This window comes from Coregonus lavaretus, assembly GCF_964263955.1.
Source record: "Coregonus lavaretus genome assembly, chromosome: 28".
Lineage (NCBI taxonomy): Eukaryota > Metazoa > Chordata > Actinopteri > Salmoniformes > Salmonidae > Coregonus > Coregonus lavaretus.
In genome coordinates, this window is record NC_140015.1 from 15,836,443 (window position 1) to 15,858,788 (window position 22,346).

The 22,346-nt window shown below is 41.4% G+C and overlaps 1 protein-coding gene across 1 annotated transcript in view; it reads right to left on the reverse strand.

The window, feature by feature from the left end:
* LOC311103343 (protein shisa-9B-like) overlaps window positions 1-13,574 on the reverse strand; it is a gene marked incomplete at both ends in the record, with an annotated part of 32,564 nt that extends 18,990 nt beyond the window's left edge. The window contains 2 exons of the mRNA XM_084144901.1: window positions 11,424-11,539; window positions 13,054-13,574. Of these exons, the coding sequence (XP_084001027.1) occupies window positions 11,424-11,539; window positions 13,054-13,574 (637 nt within the window). The remainder of the gene's footprint in view (window positions 1-11,423; window positions 11,540-13,053) is intronic.
* Between the last annotated feature and the right edge of the window lie 8,772 nt (window positions 13,575-22,346).

Here is a 22,346-nt window from a genome sequence, read left to right on the forward strand (position 1 = left end):
AATATAGATAAAACATATTCACTATTTCGTGCATTAAGATGTGTGTGCTGTGGTCTGTGTGAACTACTTAAAACCCTGCATGATGGTGGGTTTGTGTGCACTATTTATGAGAGTTGTACTCTCCATGCCACCAGCTGGGTCAAAGTTGTCCGTGCATGGAAGTGTGCGTTTCATGCATCTACAGTACAGACACAAATGTGACTTCTACAAAATAAATAATATGCCCATAGCAATGCAAAAGCTAATCACTATCTGCTCATCCAAGTGCTTGCATATTGCCATGTGCTACTTACGGTACATGAAATAGATTAGTTTAGACAAGAGAGAACTTAATTTGTATGCCAGTAGTGGGAGTAAACCCTCATTTCACTTTTTCAACCTTGTTGTATCAAGCTTCTCTTCTCAGCCTGCGAGCTTGACAAGGTGTTATCATTCATGTCAGGTACCAACAAAGATATAGACCTACAGTATTAGTATGCAGCACCAGTACTTTTAAAGGAGGTTTGGCCCTTAGGCGGAAGCTTAACTAAAGTGTCTCAAAATGATCACAGCATTCTTTTGTCTAGTGCCATTCAACAAGACAGATATAAAAAGGAAGGGCAGAAACAAAATGCGCTGTTAACATTCATCATTGTAGGTAGTAGTAATCCATTTAAATACAGTTTCCTGTGACACTGTCTTGTGGGGAAATGGCCTGCCAGGCCGTCCGGCCGTATGTGTTGGCAGCAAGGGAGAACTTTATTCTCTTCGGCTGGCTGCCTAGAGAGAAAAGAGGCCAAGTGGCCACAGGTGCCCCTTGCTCACACAGGCAGGCCTGGAGGAGAGGGACATGACAGTGCGTGTGGCCAAGATGGCCCCAGCAGCACACAGGACAGGAGTGAAGTGTAGCCTAGCCGCCAGCCAGCCACCCACCCAGAGGAGAGGGAACTAGAGGAGAGGAGAGGGAACTAGAGCACAGCCCTGTCTGTCTGAGAGGATTGGGTCATCTGTGACGGCTGACACGAGTGGGAACTCCCTCTGGACCATTTCACTCAATGCCAATCAGGCACCCACAACCCCTGCCATAGAGGCAGTATCCATCCTAGGGAGGCAGTCCTGGCATGGGTACACTTGGCAGCGCCAGACATGGCTAGGGGACGAGGAGGGGAACAGGCGCAGGACTGTGCCCTATAGACACACCACTCTACCCTCTGCCCAGAAGTGAGTCAAAGAGACAGAAGCAAAACGCCAGGGAGAACATAACACTTTTAGTGGAGCTGTTGTGCAGTCAACATAATTGCACATAAGATATGCGAAGGAAGCACAAAGCATTGCCTCCCAACAATGTCTTATCAAGCCTATTATCTCAGGGATATAGCAGACTATATTCTGTATACAGTGTACAGGATTTCGTCAAATGTTTCTGAGGGATTTTTCTATTGATTGGGAGAAAGGACACTTTGTATGCTTTGTATGCTAACAGGCTTTGTTGTTCTATTTTAATATCTGTCCATTGTAGCCAGTTGATCTAATGTTACAAATCCATCTGTAGTGCTTCCATTTCTCTAGTTGTTTCACAAAGGAATGCTCTGTGTTCTTGAGTCTCACAGACTACTGCAGCTGAACAAGGGCTCAGTCACAAAGCTAATGTTGCTGTTCCTGTCGGTTCAATTCTTTACCGCTCATGTCCAGTTGACAAAATTAGATCCTTGTGTCTTTGTTTATCTCGTACCAATATAGTGTGTGTGTGTGTGTGTGTGTGTGTGTGTGTGTGTGTGTGTGTGTGTGTGTGTGTGTGTGTGTGTGTGTGTGTGTGTGTGCATGCGTGTATGAAAGCCACACCTTGATGTCCTCAAATACATCAAAACGACAGTGACAGTGATACATTTTCATGTGGGCGAAAACAGAGCACAACCAATTTTGTTGCAACCAGATGCAAACCTGCCTGAAAATTGAAATAACATGGGAGGTATGTTGTTGTACAACTGAGGCATTATCTACAAAGAGAGAACTACCAGAACCAGTAGAGATATAATGACTGACTACAATGACTGAAGGTTGACTGGATATTTCTATACTGCTCCTTTACTCAAGGTGCTCCTCCTGAACTCCTGGACTCCTGGACTAATAAAGTATGGTGATTTTGAGGTTGTAAGATTCATCGTTGTGATTGTTTGGGTTTCTATTCTGACAATGACCATTTATTTCCCAAAGCATCCATTTTCTACAAGAAATGTCTGGTCAGACTGTTGACATCAACTACCTCTGTCTTTGCTGAGTAATAATTACAAAAGAGTAATGGACGAACAGTAAATTTCACAAACAGTATGACAAGAATTGTATGGTCAAAAACAGCAATATATTTTTCAGAGGGATTTGTTTCCTATGGTATTGTAGATCGGGGATACTAAGATGCCAATGATGCACTAATAATGCTCATGATCTAACATGGGCTGTGCTTCATCTACATTTTTAATCTGTTTATAAATGTTGATATTCATCATTTAGCTGGGAAAAAACTTCAACACTTAAGAGGGGCTTGCCAACATTTGCCAACAAAGAAAAGATGACCAAAGAACCCTCTTTACAGAGTAAGTGAAGAAAGCCCCCTTTGAAACTGTGACCATTCCCAGCGGACGTTAATATTAATATTACATTACATTGGATGTGTTAGAACCCCCAACAGGGCCTCTGTGTAATTTCCCAATCACCAGCCAGCATGGAAGCAGAGTATCCTGAGTGGTGTGAGTATGTTCAGAACAAGTGGTCTAAGGTATCTGCAGTAAGCCCCTATTATTGAACTACTCAAAAATGCCATTAGGCAGTCCTAAACTAAATCCTTGTCATTGGTTATACATGAGGGCATTGGGTGTTGGGGTCTGATCGGCAGTATGGTATATGATAAACCTACAGCTTACTTTTAGATTACATTGTTGAACATGGTGTGTTGTTTTAATGTACAGGGAGGGACTCATGATCATCTTTTTTCTGATTACATTTTGCTGTAGGTCTAAATGTATCTTACTAATAGCTATACTACGAACTATCATTGAGGCAGCCATAGGCCACAGTGCTGAAGCTCCCATCCCATCGCTAGCTGCTCCTGAACCCCTGATATCCACCACCACCTAGCTGTCAACATGTCGGCTGGCTGGTAATGAACTGATCATTATTCCAGGAGGGGGCACGGAAGAAAAAAAGGGTTCTCTGTTTAAAGAATGATTAATTATTCGCCTGTCATGGCAGCACCTAGACCGCCTGAATTCATTAAAGTGAATAATAATAATTTCAGCTGAAGGAGAAAACTCATCTCGTAGGCGCACCTTGAGGTACAGTAGGCTTTATGTTCAGGGTACTATATGCGTGTGACAACTAGGCAGCCATTTTCTGAAAGATACTACCTTGTACACACATTTCCGCTATACTTGTTCTACAGTTGATGTGTTTAAAACAAAGAACCAAGCTGCCTATTAGGAATGTTCATTCCTTATTAGTATTTCCCGCAAAGCATGATTATTGTGACATTTAAGGGTGCCTCAAATGTCTATATGTATAGTTTTTATAAGGGGAATCTCCCTAGATAAAAGTACATGGTATATTTTTGTCAGTTCAATCTGAAGTTGAAAGGGGCAGAACAAAATCATTGTCAGCACAATTGTGTGAGATTGCTATGGATACAGGCATGCACAATCCTTTAAGAGTTGACAGTGTAACTGCAAACTGCAAGTGTATATATAGGTCCTTTTGCCACTGTGGGGAAATTAATTCAAAGTCAGATATAATGCATTCTGCCTCTTAAGTTATTGTAATTTAACAACAATCACTTTTCTGCTCATTAATATTTTACCTACAACAGCAAAAATCCATGGATAGGCAAATTGGTCATAATACCTTCATTTCCATGGAGATGTCATGCATATTGGCACCATATGTATTAGTTCCATCATGTGACATGAGGGCATCATAATGGAAACCACCTGAGCCATATACAGTGCCTCCAGAAAGTATTCACACCCCTTGACTTATTCCACATTTTGTTGTGTTACAGCCTGAATTTAAAATAGATTACATTGATATTTTATTGATATATTAATCACACTTTGTATGCAGGGGCGGTGTGTTCAATAGGGCGATATGGGCGACGCACTGCCAAACGGGAAAAGGAAGGGATTTTTTTTCTAATCAATTATATCACGGCAACAGTAGTTATCAGTGTTGTAATGTCCAATCAGGCTAAAGTCGTGCTTCAAATGGCTCCCCCCCCTTTTGGGGCGATTTCAGTCAGGTTGAAAATCGCCCAGAAGTCTGTCATAGACTCCCATGTAAAATCTATTTTTTTCAAATTTCAGAGCTTTCAATTCAATCTCTATGGGTGTCTGAGGGCTTGCACTTACGCGCTTTCGTCATACGTAACGTAACCATGAACGTAACTAAGAAAAGAGCGGATTGTGTCTTTGAAAGAAGTTCCTTTTTGTCGGCGAACAAATGAAGATAAATTGGCAACGAAACAATTAGGACCTCCCAGACCAAATTTAATAATTCAACAGGTTTCTACTAAAGGCGGAAAGTCCTACACCCGAGGATTTTCCAAAAATTGGTACGAACGAAAAAATAACATTGCCACTCAACTGGATGAGGGATACAGGCTAGCTGTCCGCCGCCACAACGATGAGGTTAGTGTTGATAATCACAAGTTTACTGGAGAACTGAGACCAAGTAGAGACTTTGGACATGGTGGATATGGTATAATAAAGGCAGTTTATTCAGAGGTAAAGATATCTGGAATCGCGTGCACGGACCCGTTCGTCAAACTCTTAGGGAGCTATACATTAAGCCCCATTACTTACCATATCAGATAAGAGAAATTGCTGCAGCTACATATATTTTACATCCTGGCCCTACATAGTTCACTATTTGCATCACTTACCAAAATATTACATGTGGTCATATATGCTTGGAAAGTGGAGATGCCATAGAACGTCAAAAAAGTAAACATTGCTGGAGACACATTGCCGTTTTGGAGAAGACATCGCGTTTGCTAGCGAAGAGATTTGTTGTGGCAAATGAACTTGGGCTGGGAATTGCCAGGAACCTCACGATAAGATATATGCATTGCGAGTCTCATGATTCTATACGTATTGCGATTCGATACTGTGATTTTATTGCGCACCATATGTCTGTTGCAGAGGGATCAGAAAGCCATGAGAACGAGTTTTGATCAGTCATGGAAATAAAAGTGCTGAAAACAAATTGGCTCCCAATGTGAAAAGATTGAGAACAAGCTATGAAGGAACAATAATGGTGTTTTGGTGCAGGTACAGCCAACTAGCGCTAAAATATTGCGATATTGTCAATACAGTATATCGTAAAGTATCACTATGTAACTCGATTTCTTTCACCCCAATCCCTCAAATTAACGGTAAATAACTGAATTGTTTGCCCCACATTTAGCTAAGATGATTAGCTAGCCAGCTAAAATGTTTTATTTAGTTAGCAGTCGCATCTACAATAGTTTACTGTCAATAACATGTCTCCAAAAATGACGTGGTGTCTCCAATTGTGTTGACATTTTACAATTGCGATGCGCATCCATGAGTATCCACTTTCTGTAGCTCAGCTGGTAGAGCACGGCGCTTGTAACGCCAAGGTAGTGGGTTCGATCCCCGGGACCACCCATACACAAAAATGTATGCACGCATGACTGTAAGTCGCTTTGGATAAAAGCGTCTGCTAAATGGCATATTATTATTATTATTATTATTATCTGAAGAGAGCCCCGAAACATTGTGTGCAGACATTTTATGCAATAAATGAAGTAGGTTGAATCTAGTAGTTCTGATCTTCTGATTGGTCCTGATGAGTTGGGCGAGGTCCCCTCCAGGCTACTGTCACTGTTGCATTGGCTCTGAGTCGGGTTCTCTGTCTTCAAATGTTCAGCCTAAGAGAGGGGATTTTTGTGTGTGTGTGTGTGTGTGTGTGTGTGTTTAACAGTGATGATGTGTGTGTGTGTGTGTGTGTGTGTGTGTTAACAGTGATGATGTGTGTGTGTGTGTGTTTGTGTGTGTGTGTGTGTGTGTCCTCAGAGCAAGAACTCGTGAGTTGGAAGAACTGAGAGGCCTATGGCGTGGGTGTTGTCCTTGGCCACCTGCTGACAAGGCTGACAAGATAGGACCCTTTTGTCCATTGTTATTGGATAGGAACAGAACTTATAACCAGCTCCTGACCTAAATAGATCTTAGCACAACATTTTACTCAACATATCATATTCCATATTCACTATAACAAATATATTTACTACGACATTAGCAAGAACCGCCACATCCTCAGCCGGCTAATCCAGTGTGTGAAGTTTTGCGGAGTGTTTGAGTTAGCTTTGCGAGGCAAAGATGAAACTGAGGGCTCCACCAACCCTGGTAAGCCAACACTTTTGAGATCAGTCAATAAATGCTTCTGGTATTGACTTATATGCTGCCCCTGTCTTCATGTTGTTGCTGGACATATCTTTTTTAAAATGTGTGTAGGTCACCTAAATCATCAGAAAAATTGCCCCCCCTGAGAATTTTTTCAGGAGCCGCCACTGTTTGTATGGTGTATCAATACACCCAGTCACTACAAAGATACAGGTGTCCTTCCTAACTCAGTTGCCAGAGAGGAAGGAAACTGTGATAGGAGAAAACCGAGGATGGATCAACAACATTGTAGTTACTCCACAATGCTAACCTAAATCACACAGTGAAAAGAAGGAAGCCTGTACATAATTTAAAAAATCCAAAACATGCATCCTGTTTGCATTAAGGCACTAAAGTAAAACTGCAAAAAATGTGGCCAAGAAATTAACTTTATGTTCTGAATACAAAGCGTTATGCTTGGGGCAATCCAACACATCATTGAGTACCACTCTTCATATTTTCAAGCATGGTGGAGGCTGCATCATGTTATGGGTATGCTTGTAATCGGTAAAGACTGTGAGGTTTTTTTGGGATAAAAAGAAACAGAAATCGAACTAAGCACATGCAAAGTCCTAGAGGAAAACCTGATTCAGTCTGCTTTCCAACAGACACTGGGAGACAAATTCACCATTCAGCAGGACAATAACCTAAAACACAAGGCCAAATATACACTGGAGTTACTTACCAATATGACATTGAATGTTCTAGTTACAGTTTTGACTTTAATCTGCTTGAAAATCTATGGCAAGACTGTCTAGCCATGATCAACAACCAACTTGACAGAGCTTGAAGAATTTAAAAAGAATAATGTGCAAATATTGTACAATCCTTAGGTGCAAAGCTCTTAGAGACTTACCCAGAAAGACTCACAGCTGTAATCGCTGCCAAAGGTAACTCTAACATGTTTTGTCAATTTATTTCAATACATTTACTAACATTTCTACAAACATGTTTTCAGTTTGTCATTATGGGGTATTGTGTGTGGATGGGTGAGAAAAACTATGTTTAATCCATTTTGAATTCAGGCTGTAACACTACAAAATGTGGAATATGTCAAGGGGTACGAATACTTTCTGAAGGCACTATATATCATGCATGATCTGAAGCACCGGAAACCACTGACCCAACGAGCCTACTTGTATACAAGAGTGGACTTTGTATTGTGAATATCAAAGCCCTTCAAAAAAAAATTATAGCCATGATCTAATCATAACACAGTTCTTTCATAATCAATTAAAGGTCTGACGAGGGTTAATGAACGTTTCAACATTGGTATTTGAAACAAAGGCCTCATTATTTTTTATTTTATTTAACTAGGCAAGTCAGTTAAGAACAAATTCTTATTTACAATGACGGCCTACACCGGCCAAACCCGGACGACGCTGGGCCAATTGTGCACCGCCGAATCACGGCCGGTTGTGATACAGCCTGGAATCGAACCAGGGGGTCTGTAGTGACGCCTCAAGCACTGAGATGCAGTGCATTAGACCGCTGCGCCACTCGGGAGCCCATTACTTGAATGTACTTGAAGTCTACGGCCATAACAATGAGAGAAAGCTTTCCCACTGGGCACAGACGTCAGTGCAACATTTTTACATTTGGTTGAGTTATCGACTAACGTGAATTGAACGGGAAATCAACCAAAAATGTCATCCTGTCATTGGATTTAGGTGAAAAGTTAGGTGAATAAAATACCAAATTCCCTTACGTTGATGACTTTTTGCAAATCCAATCAGTTTTCCACCTTGATTCAACATCATCACATCTGAATTTTGGGGTTGAAATGACGTGGAAACAACGTTGATTCAACCCATTTTTTCCCATTGTTTTCCTTTAAATTATATTGTACAATTACTAAAAAGCACAATACGCAGACAAAAAGGCCAAGAAAAAACATTATTTTGAATAAATACCTTGATATTGACACAAGTAAGCCTGACAGGGCTTTCACCATGCTAATGAGTCTCTTTCAATTGAACCCTCAATGCAGCAAGTGTCCAGGGTAATATAACATTAGATTGAAAACACAGGAGGAGATGTTACTCAAACACATGCAGCCTCACATGAACCTAATTACTTGTGCTGTCACCTCTTCAGAGCGCTACTCTCTCACAAGACACAGTTCACACACAGACAGTCCTCCTTGGCAGTCAATGTATGCCATGAGGTGTCACTTATATGGACATAAGCCTCAGACTAGATTAGATACCCTGCATAATTCACATCCAGTGAAATAGCCTGTCCAAGTGAGAGCTTCTGCTGGCGTAGTGTGCTTGTTTTACATGTGTGATAATGAGATTCATTCACCAGAATAACACTCTTCAGGCGCCTCAGCTCAAGGGGTTTCATTCCATTCCGATTCTATTGATGCTGTATTAGGCAAATTTGGAAATCAATTTGAATTAAACAATTTCCCTTGTTTTGATTGGATCTTTTATTTTTTTACACCACTATAGCAACACTGATTATGCTCTCTAGTCTAGTGGCTGAGGTTTCTTACTATTCTTGCTGAGGTACCATGCTACCATAAAAAGCCCTGTCAATTTCCTGACTTGATGTCTGTCTACTAAACTGCACTACTGCCATGCTTTGTACCAGCCTGACCCCAGTGGGTTACCTAATTCAAAACAATCACACACTGTGTTGCTGCCTGAGAGTATGTGCCTGCCACCAGTCAGACTCAGCACTCTCAGATTTAAGCACTTTAATGGCATTTCAGACTGGAGAACTGGGAATTTTTTAGTCCCAGTGCTCTATGAAATGGCCCTGCTCCCAGCACAGTTACACACTCCACTCTCTGGGTTATTACCCCTCAGCCTGCATGGAGATGGAGTCAGCTCTTTAGCAGCACAACACCTGGGTGTCTCCCCTCACACACCTCCCTGCACCTCTCCACATCTCCAACAGTGAGCTCACTGGCTGAGGCTGTTCACACTGATACAATAACTCATCACATCTTCTCATGAAACAGCAAGACACTGCTCTGCCTGTGAGACTTTTTACAAGAGGACAGTCAGTGTGCGAATGAGTGTGAATAGCTGCTCAAAGAAACCTGTGCTATCATCCCCCTTTATTGAATAAGGGTTCTAGTTAGCATAACTAAACAACACTACCTCTATTCTAATACAGCACACAACTTAATAGTGATAAACTGCTCCTTCTGATTCCATAATGCCCACATTATGCCAAACCAATAAAGAACAGTGTATTGACTCTAGTGGAATCGCACACTGCATCCACCCAAACCCTGGCCTTCTAAGGACACCTGAAAAGCTCTGTCACACTAAATTACACATCCATTTCGTGAGCCGACACAGTGGAGATTGAAGAGGTCCTTGTTGCTTCAACTTGATGCGATGGACTAAAAGAGATAGTGTTGTGCTAGGAGGAGGTGGGAGGGCCACTGACAAAGGAAGAGATTACCCAGAACCCACCTCTCCACTCATCTACCCTCTCCAATCTACAGTGCTATTGTGTGAAAAGGTATGGATCCTTCCATATACTGTGAGGAGAGACAATGCCAATGTGTATCCATGCAGCCCACCTGATTGCTGAACTAGGTCTCCAATCCCTTTGGTAATTCCTACCCAAGGGATGGGAGAGAAATATGCCAGCTCTTCATGCAAATACAAGCTACAAGCTTCAATTATTGGTGGAAGCTACACTCAGCTACACTCAAGAATCAAAGTGGAGGCTCTTGACCCAGAGCTGCCTCATCCACTTCACTTTCGACAACAACAAAAAACAACCTCTGTTGCCATATGCTGATGCCGTCAACATAAAACTAGTATTCCCATTATCATTCTCTCCAAGTCGAATTTGTCCATCTCACACAAACAAACAGCATGTTTTTCATGACAAATATTGACACTCCTTTTCAGCTTGAAAAGTGTAAACATGTCATTTTACGTCGCTCCAACAACAGAGGGCATGCATTAGAATCACTTCCAAACAAGCAAATGGGGAAAAGTCTGTCAATTGCCATTAGTGAGTAAAGCCTAGCCTGTGTGATGGCAACCGGCAGTCTGAGACATGCAATGCATAATAACATAATGAAGCCTGCATCATCCATGAGTGTTAGTGAGTGAGTGAGTGAGTGAGTGAGTGAGTGAGTGAGTGAGTGAGTGAGTGAGTGAGTGAGTGAGTGAGTGAGTGAGTGAGTGAGTGAGTGAGTGAGTGAGTGAGTGAGTGAGTGAGTGAGTGAGTGAGTGAGTGAGTGAGTGAGTGAGTGAGTGAGTGAGTGAGTGAGTGAGTGAGTGATGCTTGCGGGTCTGTGTATAGATGTGTGCCTGTGTGCGTGCTTGCTTGGCTGCTTGTTCGAGAGAGACGAAAAAGAGAGAGATGAGAAAGAAAGAGCCAGTTGTAAGAGATGGAGAGCAGCGAAAGCGTTATACTACTATTAGTCAGCAGCGGTTGATGATGCTAATTATCCCAGTGTGTTAAATGATTACTGAGGCTGTGAGTAATTGCTTCAGCAGCCCACAGGACTCTACAAAATGGACTTCTTTCACAACTGTCTTATCTGGAGCAGCTAAATCAGGCGAGCCAGGAAGGCGAAGGGTGGTGGTGAATAAGCCTTTGAATTTCACAGCTGCCTCACTACAACCACAAAGACCAATCGGAGTCTGTTGGGCATTTCAATAGGACTCCAGCATTTATGAAAATGAAAATGTCAACGTTCTCTTGCATGATAAGGTTTACTGATGGTGGCTGTTTGAAATGTGTGTATGTATGTACAAAGGTAAAGGTTGTGCATGATTATTCTGATCACAGCAGTCAGACCCTCAGTCTTCCGCAGATGGCATCCTGTTTATACTATCTCTGTATCTCAATCATGACCATACCTAATGCATTGCAGAGCTCCACATAATACACCATGCACACATCTTACCACTGGTTGTGGTAAGATGGTTATACTTTCCAATGAGTATCAAATTATTGTTATAGTGGCTATTCTCTATGAAATGAGACATTGGATGGAAGAGGCCCACTTACGGAGACTGTTAGCAGGTACCCTGTTGGCTTGCATGTTGTCATAGTGCTGTCCATGCACCCCAATGTCTTCTGAGTGTTCTCCTGGACCAGGCTGGCGCATCACCTGGGCTAGAGCCCTGACGAAACACAAACACCTCAATCAGCTGGTCCACTCAATAATAAAGCATGACATGGAAATCAAAATAGCTCCAAAATCAAGCAAAATTACAGAAGCAGTAGCTCAAATGCTGTAAACCTCAATATTTATCTGCTATTTATCGGAAATCCTTACAAGTCTTAATGTTTGAATAATGTAGACTCAAATTCAATCTAGGCCAATTAAATCAAAGCAATTATTCACATGCTTGCATCGTACTTGTAGATGACCTACCAATGACCAATTATCATATGCTCAAAGGGTTTTTGTTTGATGTGCACAGTACCTTTTATGCTACAGTGGGTTAGTGGGATCACCTTCCTTTGGGCATTGATAATATACTGTAGGTGGGAAATATGACAAATGATAGTAGGGATCCCAACGCATGTTGAGACAAAGGCAGCCCACTGGGCACAGAGGTCAGTTCAATATCTAGTTTTGATAAACATTTGGTTGAGTTGTCAACTAACACATGTTCAATATGAAATTAACAAAACATTTCACCATGTCATTGGATTTAGGTTAAAAGTTGGGTGAAAAGAATATGAAATTCCCTTACGTTGATGACTTTTTGCTAATCCAATCAGTTTTCCATGTTGATTCAAAGTCATCACTGAATCTTTTTGTTGAAATGATGTGGAAACAACATTGAATCAACCCGTTTTTGGGGTAAGTGAACCTTGAGTGTACACATAACGTCAAAGAATAATGAAGCTAATTAAAATGATGAAATCTAGGGCAGTGAGATAATTAAAAACAATTGCAGGTGTAATGGAGTAAAAAAAGTGGCCTTAATGTCACCATCTGGGTGTGAGATGAAATGATATCAAGGGAGATGAGAGCATGGCTCATCACACACTACTACCTACAGCACATCTGGTTTTACCAGGACATAGTGTGCTCATTATTATTAAGTATAGAGGTCTCAATCATTCAGAATGAAAAGTATGGCATTTTGATAGAATCTCAAGACACCAATGCAATTGGACAGGTATTCACAGCCACTCACAAATACAATATAGTAGGCTGCATATGTATTGTGGTCAGTAGAACTGACTGAGCATGTCGATTTATTCTATATTTTAACACTTTCCACTGGGCAAAAACAGGTTGAATCATGAATCAACGTTGTTTCCATGTCATTCCAACCAACAAATCTATGTGATGTGGGAAAACTGACTGGACTTGAAAAAAGTCATCAAGGTAAGGAAATGGTAACCTAAATCATCAAGGAAACCTAAATCCAATTACATTTTTTGTTGATTTTTTGTTGATTTCAACCAAATGTAAATCAAAACTAGAAGTTGAACTGACGTCTGCGTCCAGTGGGTTATCACCTATTTTAACAAAACAGCATCTTTAATGCATCGAAATATTTTAAGGAAACTTCTGACACCCAAATAAAAGTTACATTCCTGCATTCATTTAGGCTATCCAAAGTTGTTACTGCATTGCGCACAGCGACAGCTGGGGTTGTTTGTTATACACTCTCACCTTGACATGTTTTCTCTGTGTGGACGGTGCGCCTTTTCAAGTCCAAGTTTTGTGAAAATCCCAACGAGGGCCATTATGGCAACAACTCCACATATTATATACACAATTAAGTTTGTCTTATCCTTTGTGGGGTCGTGAGTGGGGTCTTTTTTCTTGGGGGGGGGTCTGCCTGTCATCATCCACGGCGGGGTGTCATAGTTTTTGCAGGTGGTCTGGTCCAGCCGCGAGCTTGTAAACTCACAGCAGAATCTGAAGCCACAGGTCCCGCAGCAGTACAGGTAACTGCCCGTCTGGCAGACAAACGGCGGATCCCACTGGCCCATCACATCGTAATAACCCCGGCACTTGTCCTCTGTACGCGGACTCTCCGAAACGCTATTCTCTCCGTTCAATTTTGACTCGTTGGTACCCGTTGGTACCATAATAAAGCCGTTCAGCTTCTGCCCTGGCTCCCCCTCCGCGTAGCATTCAAGAACTTTCACCAAAAAGTAGCCAAGCAACAACCCCGCGCTTCTCATCATGTGGTCCCTTTGTTACTTTTCTTCTCCACTGTAGACGAAGGAAAGACGATGACCAGGTATCATAACAAGCTTGTACGCATAATCCAAGAACATGAAACACAGCCATCCGCGAGGATTATCATTATTACGCACCGCAACTTCTGCGCGTAATTGTCCATCAGCGCACGGTAAATTTGTGTAAATGTTATATCTGTTCCAATTGCTTATAAAAAAAAAAGGATTAAATATTTAATACTGATGCGATAACAACACTTTTACAGTTGCTACAGGTATCTTGAATAGTTTTAGATCATCTCTCTGCGCTGCGCCACATACATCCTCCGTTGACAGTCGGAGTCCTTATTGGTAGTTCACTCCAGGCAGTAGGAATATTACCGAACCGATTACCGAGAGAGTGGGAGAGTGGGGAAGAAAGATGAGGTGGAGACACTTGTGGTAGGTGGGAGAGAGACAGGCTGAAAGAGATGCATGCAATCTGTTGTTTTTATACAGAACAACATGCTCGATCTTAGATATCAGTTTTTCATAGTAGCCTACTGCAGGCTACAGAAAAATATATACTGTATTCAGACAATACAATACTGTCCGACTTTTTATTTATTTATATGCAAGGTGCATTTAAAGGGTGCATTTAAATGATTGAGTTGCAATGTTGCTCTTGTCTGTCAAGTCAAATGTGATTTTATGCATGTTGTATTTGACTGCAATTTATGGCCAATATATTGCACCTTATTTGTATCATTATGCATTGTTCAATAGGCCACAACTATGAAAAGAGCCTATAGCCCAAGCAAACAAGGTGTGATTAGTGTTGGTGTGACCTTTGTCATTGCAGTGCTGCAACTGTACTGTCATTTGAGGTGATAAAATATACATAATCAATACAATTCGTCTGACTACTGGGGCACAATTTTGTCAATGCATTTGATTTGTATACCTGTACATTTTGGAATTCTGAATGTATATCCCTTGATTGTACCACACACAAAAGGGCATGATCATATCATTATTTCTGTAAGACTTTTACTGTGGATGTTGAAACCTCTAAAGCACTTGATTGTTGATAACAACTCCATCCAATAGGATTCCAACAGATAATTCCTATTATAATCCAAAAGTAAATCCTATCAGATTTTAGAACCTATCCTATAGGATTTTATTCCTATAGAATCCCATAGGAGTCCATTTGGACTGGTTCCAATATGATTTTTTGACTAGGGAGATGTTCTCAACAATCAAGTGCTTCAGAGGTTTCAACACTCACAGTAAAAGTCCTACAGAAATAATTATATGATCATGCCCTTTTGTGTGTGTGTCAAGGGCTGAGCGTAGATGTGGTGCAGAAATCAAGCGCAGGACAACAGAGGCTCTTCAACAGTCTTTAGTGAGGATCAAAATAATACAAAAGACTCACGGCAAAATCCCAGCCGGAGGGCAAGCGAAACAATTACGCACACAGGGAACAGTGCGTAACTCAAACTGCGCACACAGTGCGGACACTCTCTCAAAACAAACAGAACGAGAGAGAACAAACTGACGCATAGCTGACACGTAACAATTACACACAACACATGACAAAACCTAAGAGAACTTATAGGGCACATAATCAACACTAACAAAGAACAGGTGTACAAACAGACCAAACCAAACGAACATCGAAACATAGAACGGTGGCAGCTAGTACTCCGGAGACGACGACCGCCGAAGCCTGCCCGAACAAGGAGGAGAAGCAGCCTCGGCCGAAACCGTGACAGTGTGGTACAATCAGGGGAGATACAGTACATTCAGTATTCCAAAATGCAGTGGTGTAAAGTACTTAAGTAAAAATACTTTAAAGTACTACTTAAGTAGTTATTTTTTTGGTATCTGTACTTTACTTTACTATTTATATTTTTTACAACTTTTACTTTTACTTCACTACATTCCTAAAGAAAATTATGTACTTTTTACTCCATACATTTTCCCTGACACCCAAAAATCATTTATTATATTTTGAATGCTTAGCAGGACTGGAAAATTGTCAAATTCACGCACTTACAGTGAGGGAAAAAAGTATTTGATCCCCTGCTGATTTTGTACGCTTGCCCACTGACAAAGAAATGATCAGTCTATAATTTTAATGGTAGATTTATTTGAACAGTTAGAGACAGAATAACAACAAAAAAAATCTGATTAAAATGATTTGCATTTTAAATGAGGCAAATAAGTATTTGACCCCCTCTCAATCACAAAGATTTCTGGCTCCCAGGTGTCTTTTATACAGGTAACGAGCTGAGATTAGGAGCACACTCTTAAAGGGAGTGCTCCTAATCTCAGTTTGTTACCTGTATAAAATACACCTGTCCACAGAAGCAATCAATCAATCAGATTCCAAACTCTCCACCATGGCCAAGACCAAAGAGCTCTCCAAGGATGTCAGGGACAAGATTGTAGACCTACACAAGGCTGGATTGGGCTACAAGACCATCGCCAAGCAGCTTGGTGAGAAGGTGACAACAGTTGGTGCGATTATTCGCAAATGGAGGAAACACAAAATAACTGTCAATCTACCTCGGCCTGGGGCTCCATGCAATATCTCACCTCGTGGAGTTGCAATGATCATGAGAACGGTGAGGAATCAGCCCAGAACTACCCGGGAGGATCTTGTCAATGATCTCAAGGCAGCTGGGACCATAGTCACCAAGAAAACAATTGGAAACACACTACGCCGTGAAGGACTGAAATCCTGCAGCGCCCGCAAGGTCCCCCTGCTCAAGAAAGCACATATACATGCCCGTCTGAAGTTTGCCAATGAACATCTGAATGATTCAGAGGAGAACTGGGTGAAAGTGTTGTGGTCAGATGAGACCAAAATGGAGCTATTTGGCATCAACTCAACTTGCCGTGTTTGGAGGAGGAGGAATGCTGCCTATGACCCCAAGAATACCATCTCCACCGTCAAACATGGAGGTGGAAACATTATGCTTTGGGGGTGTTTTTCTGCTAAGGGGACAGGACAACTTCTCCGCATCAAAGGGACGATGGACGGGGCCATGTACTGTCAAATCTTGGGTGAGAACTTCCTTCCCTCAGCCAGGGCATTGAAAATGGGTCGTGGATGGGTATTCCAGCATGACAATGACCCAAAACACACGGCCAAGGCAACAAAGGAGTGGCTCAAGAAGAAGCACATTAAGGTCCTGGAGTGGCCTAGCCAGTCTCCAGACCTTAATCCCATAGAAAATCTGTGGAGGGAGCTGAAGGTTAGAGTTGCCAAACGTCAGCCTCGAAACCTTAATGACTTGGAGAAGATCTGCAAAGAGGAGTGGGACAAAATCCCTCCTGAGATGTGTGCAAACCTGGTGGCCAACTACAAGAAACGTCTGACCTCTGTGATTGCCAACAAGGGTTTTGCAACCAAGTACTAAGTCATGTTTTGCAGAGGGGTCAAATACTTATTTCCCTCATTAAAATGCAAATCAATTTATAACATTTTTGACATGCGTTTTTCTGGATTTTTTGTTGTTGTTATTCTTTCTCTCACTGTTCAAATAAACCTACCATTAAAATTATAGACTGAACATTTCTTTGTCAGTGGGCAAACGTACAAAATCAGCAGGGGATCAAATACTTTTTTCCCTCACTGTATCAAGAGAACATCCCTGGTCATCCCTACTGCCTCTGATCTGGTGGACTCACTAAACACACATGCTTCACACACATGCTTCATTTGTAAATTATGTCTGAGTGTTGGAGTGTGCCCCTGGCTATCCGTAAATGTAAAAAAAATAAAAACATGGTGCCATCTGGTTTGCTTAATATAAGGAATTTGAAATTATTTATACTTTTAATTTTACTTTTGATACTTAAGTATATTTGAGCTATTACATTTACTTTTGATACTTAAGTATATTTAAAACCAAATACCTTTACACTTTTACTGAAGTACTATTTTACTGGGTGACTTTCACTTTTACTTGAGTCATTTTCTAAGTATGACAATTGGGTACTTTTTCCACCACTGCCAAAATGTACAGGTATACAAATCAAATGCATTGAGAAAATTGTGCCCCTCTCCGATAGGATTTTATTTTAGAATCCTATATTAGTCCAATAGGACTGGTTCCAAAATCTGATAGGATTTTTTTGGGGGGGGGATTCCTACAGGTCAAATGTTATTTTTATTTTTTTAATGTAGGAGATCAGAGTATTTTTATTTTTTTACAGGACAGATGTAAGTAGAGGTATGGAGACAGATATAGAGAAGGGTACAGAAAGTGCTTAACGGCACAGACAGTCAGCCAAGACTCAAACCCCTGTCGCCAAGGGGGCATATGGTCCGGAGTCGGGAGCTTAGACCACTACACCAGACTCCAGCACACTGATAGGATTTTTCTGTAAAATTAGGATCCGATAGGATTTCAATGTTTTTTTCTCCTATAGGATTTCTATACATTTTGTTGATTGCAATTGTATAGATATTTCCATTTCATTCTAAAGGATTTATTCTCAAACCTTGGCTATACACTATAGTTAACTTCACTGCTTAACATAAGGAGCACCCACCCTCCAAACCTCTTAGACAAGTACCTATGAATGTGGACAGTGGACACATGTGAACTACTGTATAATAACATCATAAGCAACCCTGGGAGGAAGGGAGAGAGGGAGGGACGGATGGGAGGGAGTGAGGCAGGTAAGGAGGGAGAGGGGGTGGTACAACCCTGGGAGGGAAGGAGTTGGGGGGGGGGGGCGGATGGGAGGGAGTGAGGCAGGTAGGGAGAGGGGGTGGTACAACCCTGGGAGGGAAGGAGTTGGGGGGGGGCGGATGGGAGGGAGTGAGGCAGGTAAGGAGGGAGAGGGGGTGGTACAACCCTGGGAGGGAAGGAGAGAGGGGGGGGGGCGGATGGGAGGGAGTGAGGCAGGTAAGGAGGGAGAGGGGGTGGTACAACCCTGGGAGGGAAGGAGTTGGGGGGGTCTCTTCTTTAGGTTTTTCTTTTCCTCCCACTATCCCAACATAAAGAAGGTAAAGAGAACATTATCTTTTTTTGTATGCATAGCTGACTATTATATATTAAATGAAAGAAATGCTCATATCTTTGTGTTACTGTACCTAAAAATGTAATTTCCTTCTAGTTTTTGATTTGTATACCTGTACATTTTGGAATTCTGAATCTAATTCAAAGACAAGAAGTTACATGAATAAGAATCAAATCAAATAACTGTTTTGTTGAAAAAGGTGTACTGTACTAGTGATCATACTACAGCCTTGAATCACTCCCATATTGTGGTGGTGAATAAAAGCTTAATGAATATAGAACTGTTGTTTCTGATCAGTGAAAATGTTGTTGTATTATACTGGAATAAATTACAACAAACTATAATTTAATGGGTTCAATTAAGAAAAAAGTTCTAATAGGATTCTGATTGGGGTGACAAAATCCTACAAGACTTATCAAAAACCTACAGGATCCAATATGATTACTTTTGATTTCCAATAGGAAAAAATTAGTCCAATAGGATTCCGATAGGATTCTGATAGTTACACTATCATTGTGTAACTATCAGAATCTAGGGCTTTTGGGTGTATCATCATCATAGCAGTTGGACACTAAAGGATATTTTAGGAAGGTTTCATTACTTGGAATTTGTAATTGATTTGTAAACTACTGCTGTGGAGCTGTGACATGACTTCCCAAGATAGCACCTTATACTGTAATTCAGGTTGGATTGAGGGTTGTCACGGGCAACAGCCGAGTCAATGAGACACTTCAACTGGTACATGAGAGACACTATGGGGGATCATGGGGTACAGCTATTGCCATAGAAACCAGGTGCACAATAGAGAAAAATTATCCCATTACCTTAGCAAGTGTTTTTCTTCAGGTTCTGTCCATTACTAACAGCTTTTTCCTTACATTTTTCCATCGAGCAACTGTGAGGGCCTTCTAAGAATTCAGAGGTCTAAGGATTTATAAAAAATGTATAAATTTTTTATTTCTATTTCATCTTTACAATAATTGTAATGATCCTCTGATTTCATCTCTTCAGTTTGTTTTGGAAAGAGAAGGGTTAACACTGAAGAGAAAAAAATATCCAATCAGGATTTTCTTTGGTGGTCTTCGGGTAGAAAAATCTAGCTAGCTCAGCCAGCCATTGGCAAGGCCTTCAGAAGATGGACAGAAGGCCTCTGCCATTCAACACAGAGCGCAAGAGACAATAATCAGTGGCGCAAGCAGTAGATTTCCTAAGCTAGTAATTTTAGCTAGCTTGTGTTGTAGTAGTGTCACAATGTTAGCTAGCTTGTGTTGTAGTAGTGTGACATTGGCGACGGCGGCTGCAGCAGCTGTAATCAACTTCAAGGTGGATGTTGTTGCTAATTTGTTAGCGTCACCCTTTTCAAGATTAACTTTCAAACGTCTTTCAAATTTAGTTTACAAATGATCATCATCTGATGAGTGGCACTGTTTTTTTTGCAGCTCGCTTGCTGTTACAGTAGCTATCCCTTTGAAAATAATGACTGAAACATTGTTGCATTTAAACTTTAGATCACAGTTTAGTGGGATGAACGTGATAAAATATATTTGCAATGGGAAGTAACAGCTGGTTTGTTCATTTCATTTTGTATTGTTATGATTTCATGGGGCCTACTGGAGTGAATGGGCTGCTTATTCTTTAACATTATTTGAAGCTGTGTGTGACTGCTGTCGCCTGTCTATCAGCCCGGTCTATGTGTTTGACCAAAACACTCTCTCCTTCAGCGCCATGGAGTACACAGGTATTATGGTTGCTGTCCTTTCAGCACCATGAGCCTGTCACCTTTGATGTGACACTGTTGTTCTTGCTATTGGTGTTAGTGTGATTCATAGGTTGTTTAAACAATGGGTTCTTTGTTTTGCTGGTCACACTATTTTATGCTTTGTGTCCATGCTGGTTCTGTCTCTGTGTGTGCGGCAGCCTGTTTGATTTGATTCATAATGTCATCAAAAAGCATTGCTCCTTTTTCACTAGAACAGAATATATAATGTTGGACGCATTCAGTGATGCTATGCTTTCTGTTATTTTCATGATTTTTGAGTTTGATACAAGGTATTGGAATATTGTTGGTCCCTCTGAAGGCCTAGTTCCTGTCCTATAGTCACGGTTCACCACTGCATTTTTCTTAAACTTGAATCATTTACTGATGTAAGGTTGTAACACCAAACCTACTACTTATTGTTGGTTCAATGTACTCTAATTCCCCATTTGTAAAAAAGGACATTGATAAAAGATCAGTTGCAAATGTGACCATCTGGGTTCATATCCTGGTCTTATCACAATACGTTATACTGTTGGGCTAAAGCCTATTGTCATTAGCTTGGGGAGCTAGCACAAGGCTTCAGCTCTCAGGCTCATCTCACGTGTTCACCGAACCATCTGTTTAACAGTCTTGAGCTAATGTAGTAATAGTAGTCAATGTAATTAATGACATGCATATTTAAACATAAAATAATAATTTAAATAGCATTTAATAAAACATTTTTATAATGGCTTATAAAAAGGATAGGCTTTGTCACGATCGTCTTGACGAGAAGTAGACCAAGGCGCAGCGTGTGAAACAAACATGACTTTAATTAGTTAAAGTTACAAACAAAACACGACTCGTGAAGTCCACGGTGACACTGACCGAACACGGAACAAAAACCCACAAACCCAAAGTGAAACACAGACAGTTAAAATATGGCTCCCAATCAGAGACAACCAGCCGACAGCTGACACTCGTTGCCTCTGATTGGGAGGCACTCTCGCCGTGCCTCTACAACTTCCTTCCCCCTTCTCACCAATGGCTCCCGTAACCTGGTGGCCCTCTGAACTCGCCCCTTGTCTGCCTCCGTCAGCCCCGTCGTCCATGCCGTGTGCTCCCCCCTAAAAATTTCTTGGGGTTGCCTCTCGCCTGTCCGACGTTGACCCGTTTGGCGCCGCTGCTCCTCTCCTGCCTGGGTCTCCCCCTTTATCGCCTTCCGGTACCGGATGGCCTCCTCCTCAGTAATCTGCCCCCAACCGAGGAGGACATCCACAAGAGTCACCTCCTGCGTGTGTTCCTGGACACGCTGCTTGGTCCTGGTATGGTGGGTTTTTCTGTCACGATCGTCTTGACGAGAAGTAGACCAAGGCGCAGCGTGTGAAACAAACATGACTTTAATTAGTTAAAGTTACAAACAAAACACGACTCGTGAAGTCCACGGTGACACTGACCGAACACGGAACAAAAACCCACAAACCCAAAGTGAAACACAGACAGTTAAAATATGGCTCCCAATCAGAGACAACCAGCCGACAGCTGACACTCGTTGCCTCTGATTGGGAGTCACACAGGCAAACATAGAAATAACCAACCTAGAACACCCAAACAAAGAAACAGAACACATAGAATGAACACACCCTGGCTCAACATATAGAGTCCCAGAGCCAGGGTGTGACAGGCTTTTACGACGATTAGACCATTTCCTATTGCTAGTTGTATTTTCTAATAATATTTCCAAGTACTATGTTCCAAATTTCAGGGTAAATTAATCTTTCTTCTGCAGCATGTTACAAATCCATTATGTTTTGCAACTCATTGAACAACAGTGGCACAACCTGAACTATGAGTGATCAGGGGCCTCATTTATAAACATTGCCTAGGTACAAAATGTACCCCAAAACATGCGTGCGCCAGTTTTCCTGCAAAAGTTGGCATTTATAAAAACTGAACATGGAGTGAGAATGTCCTTAGCTCCAAGCAAACTTTAGACAATGTGTGCACATATTTCC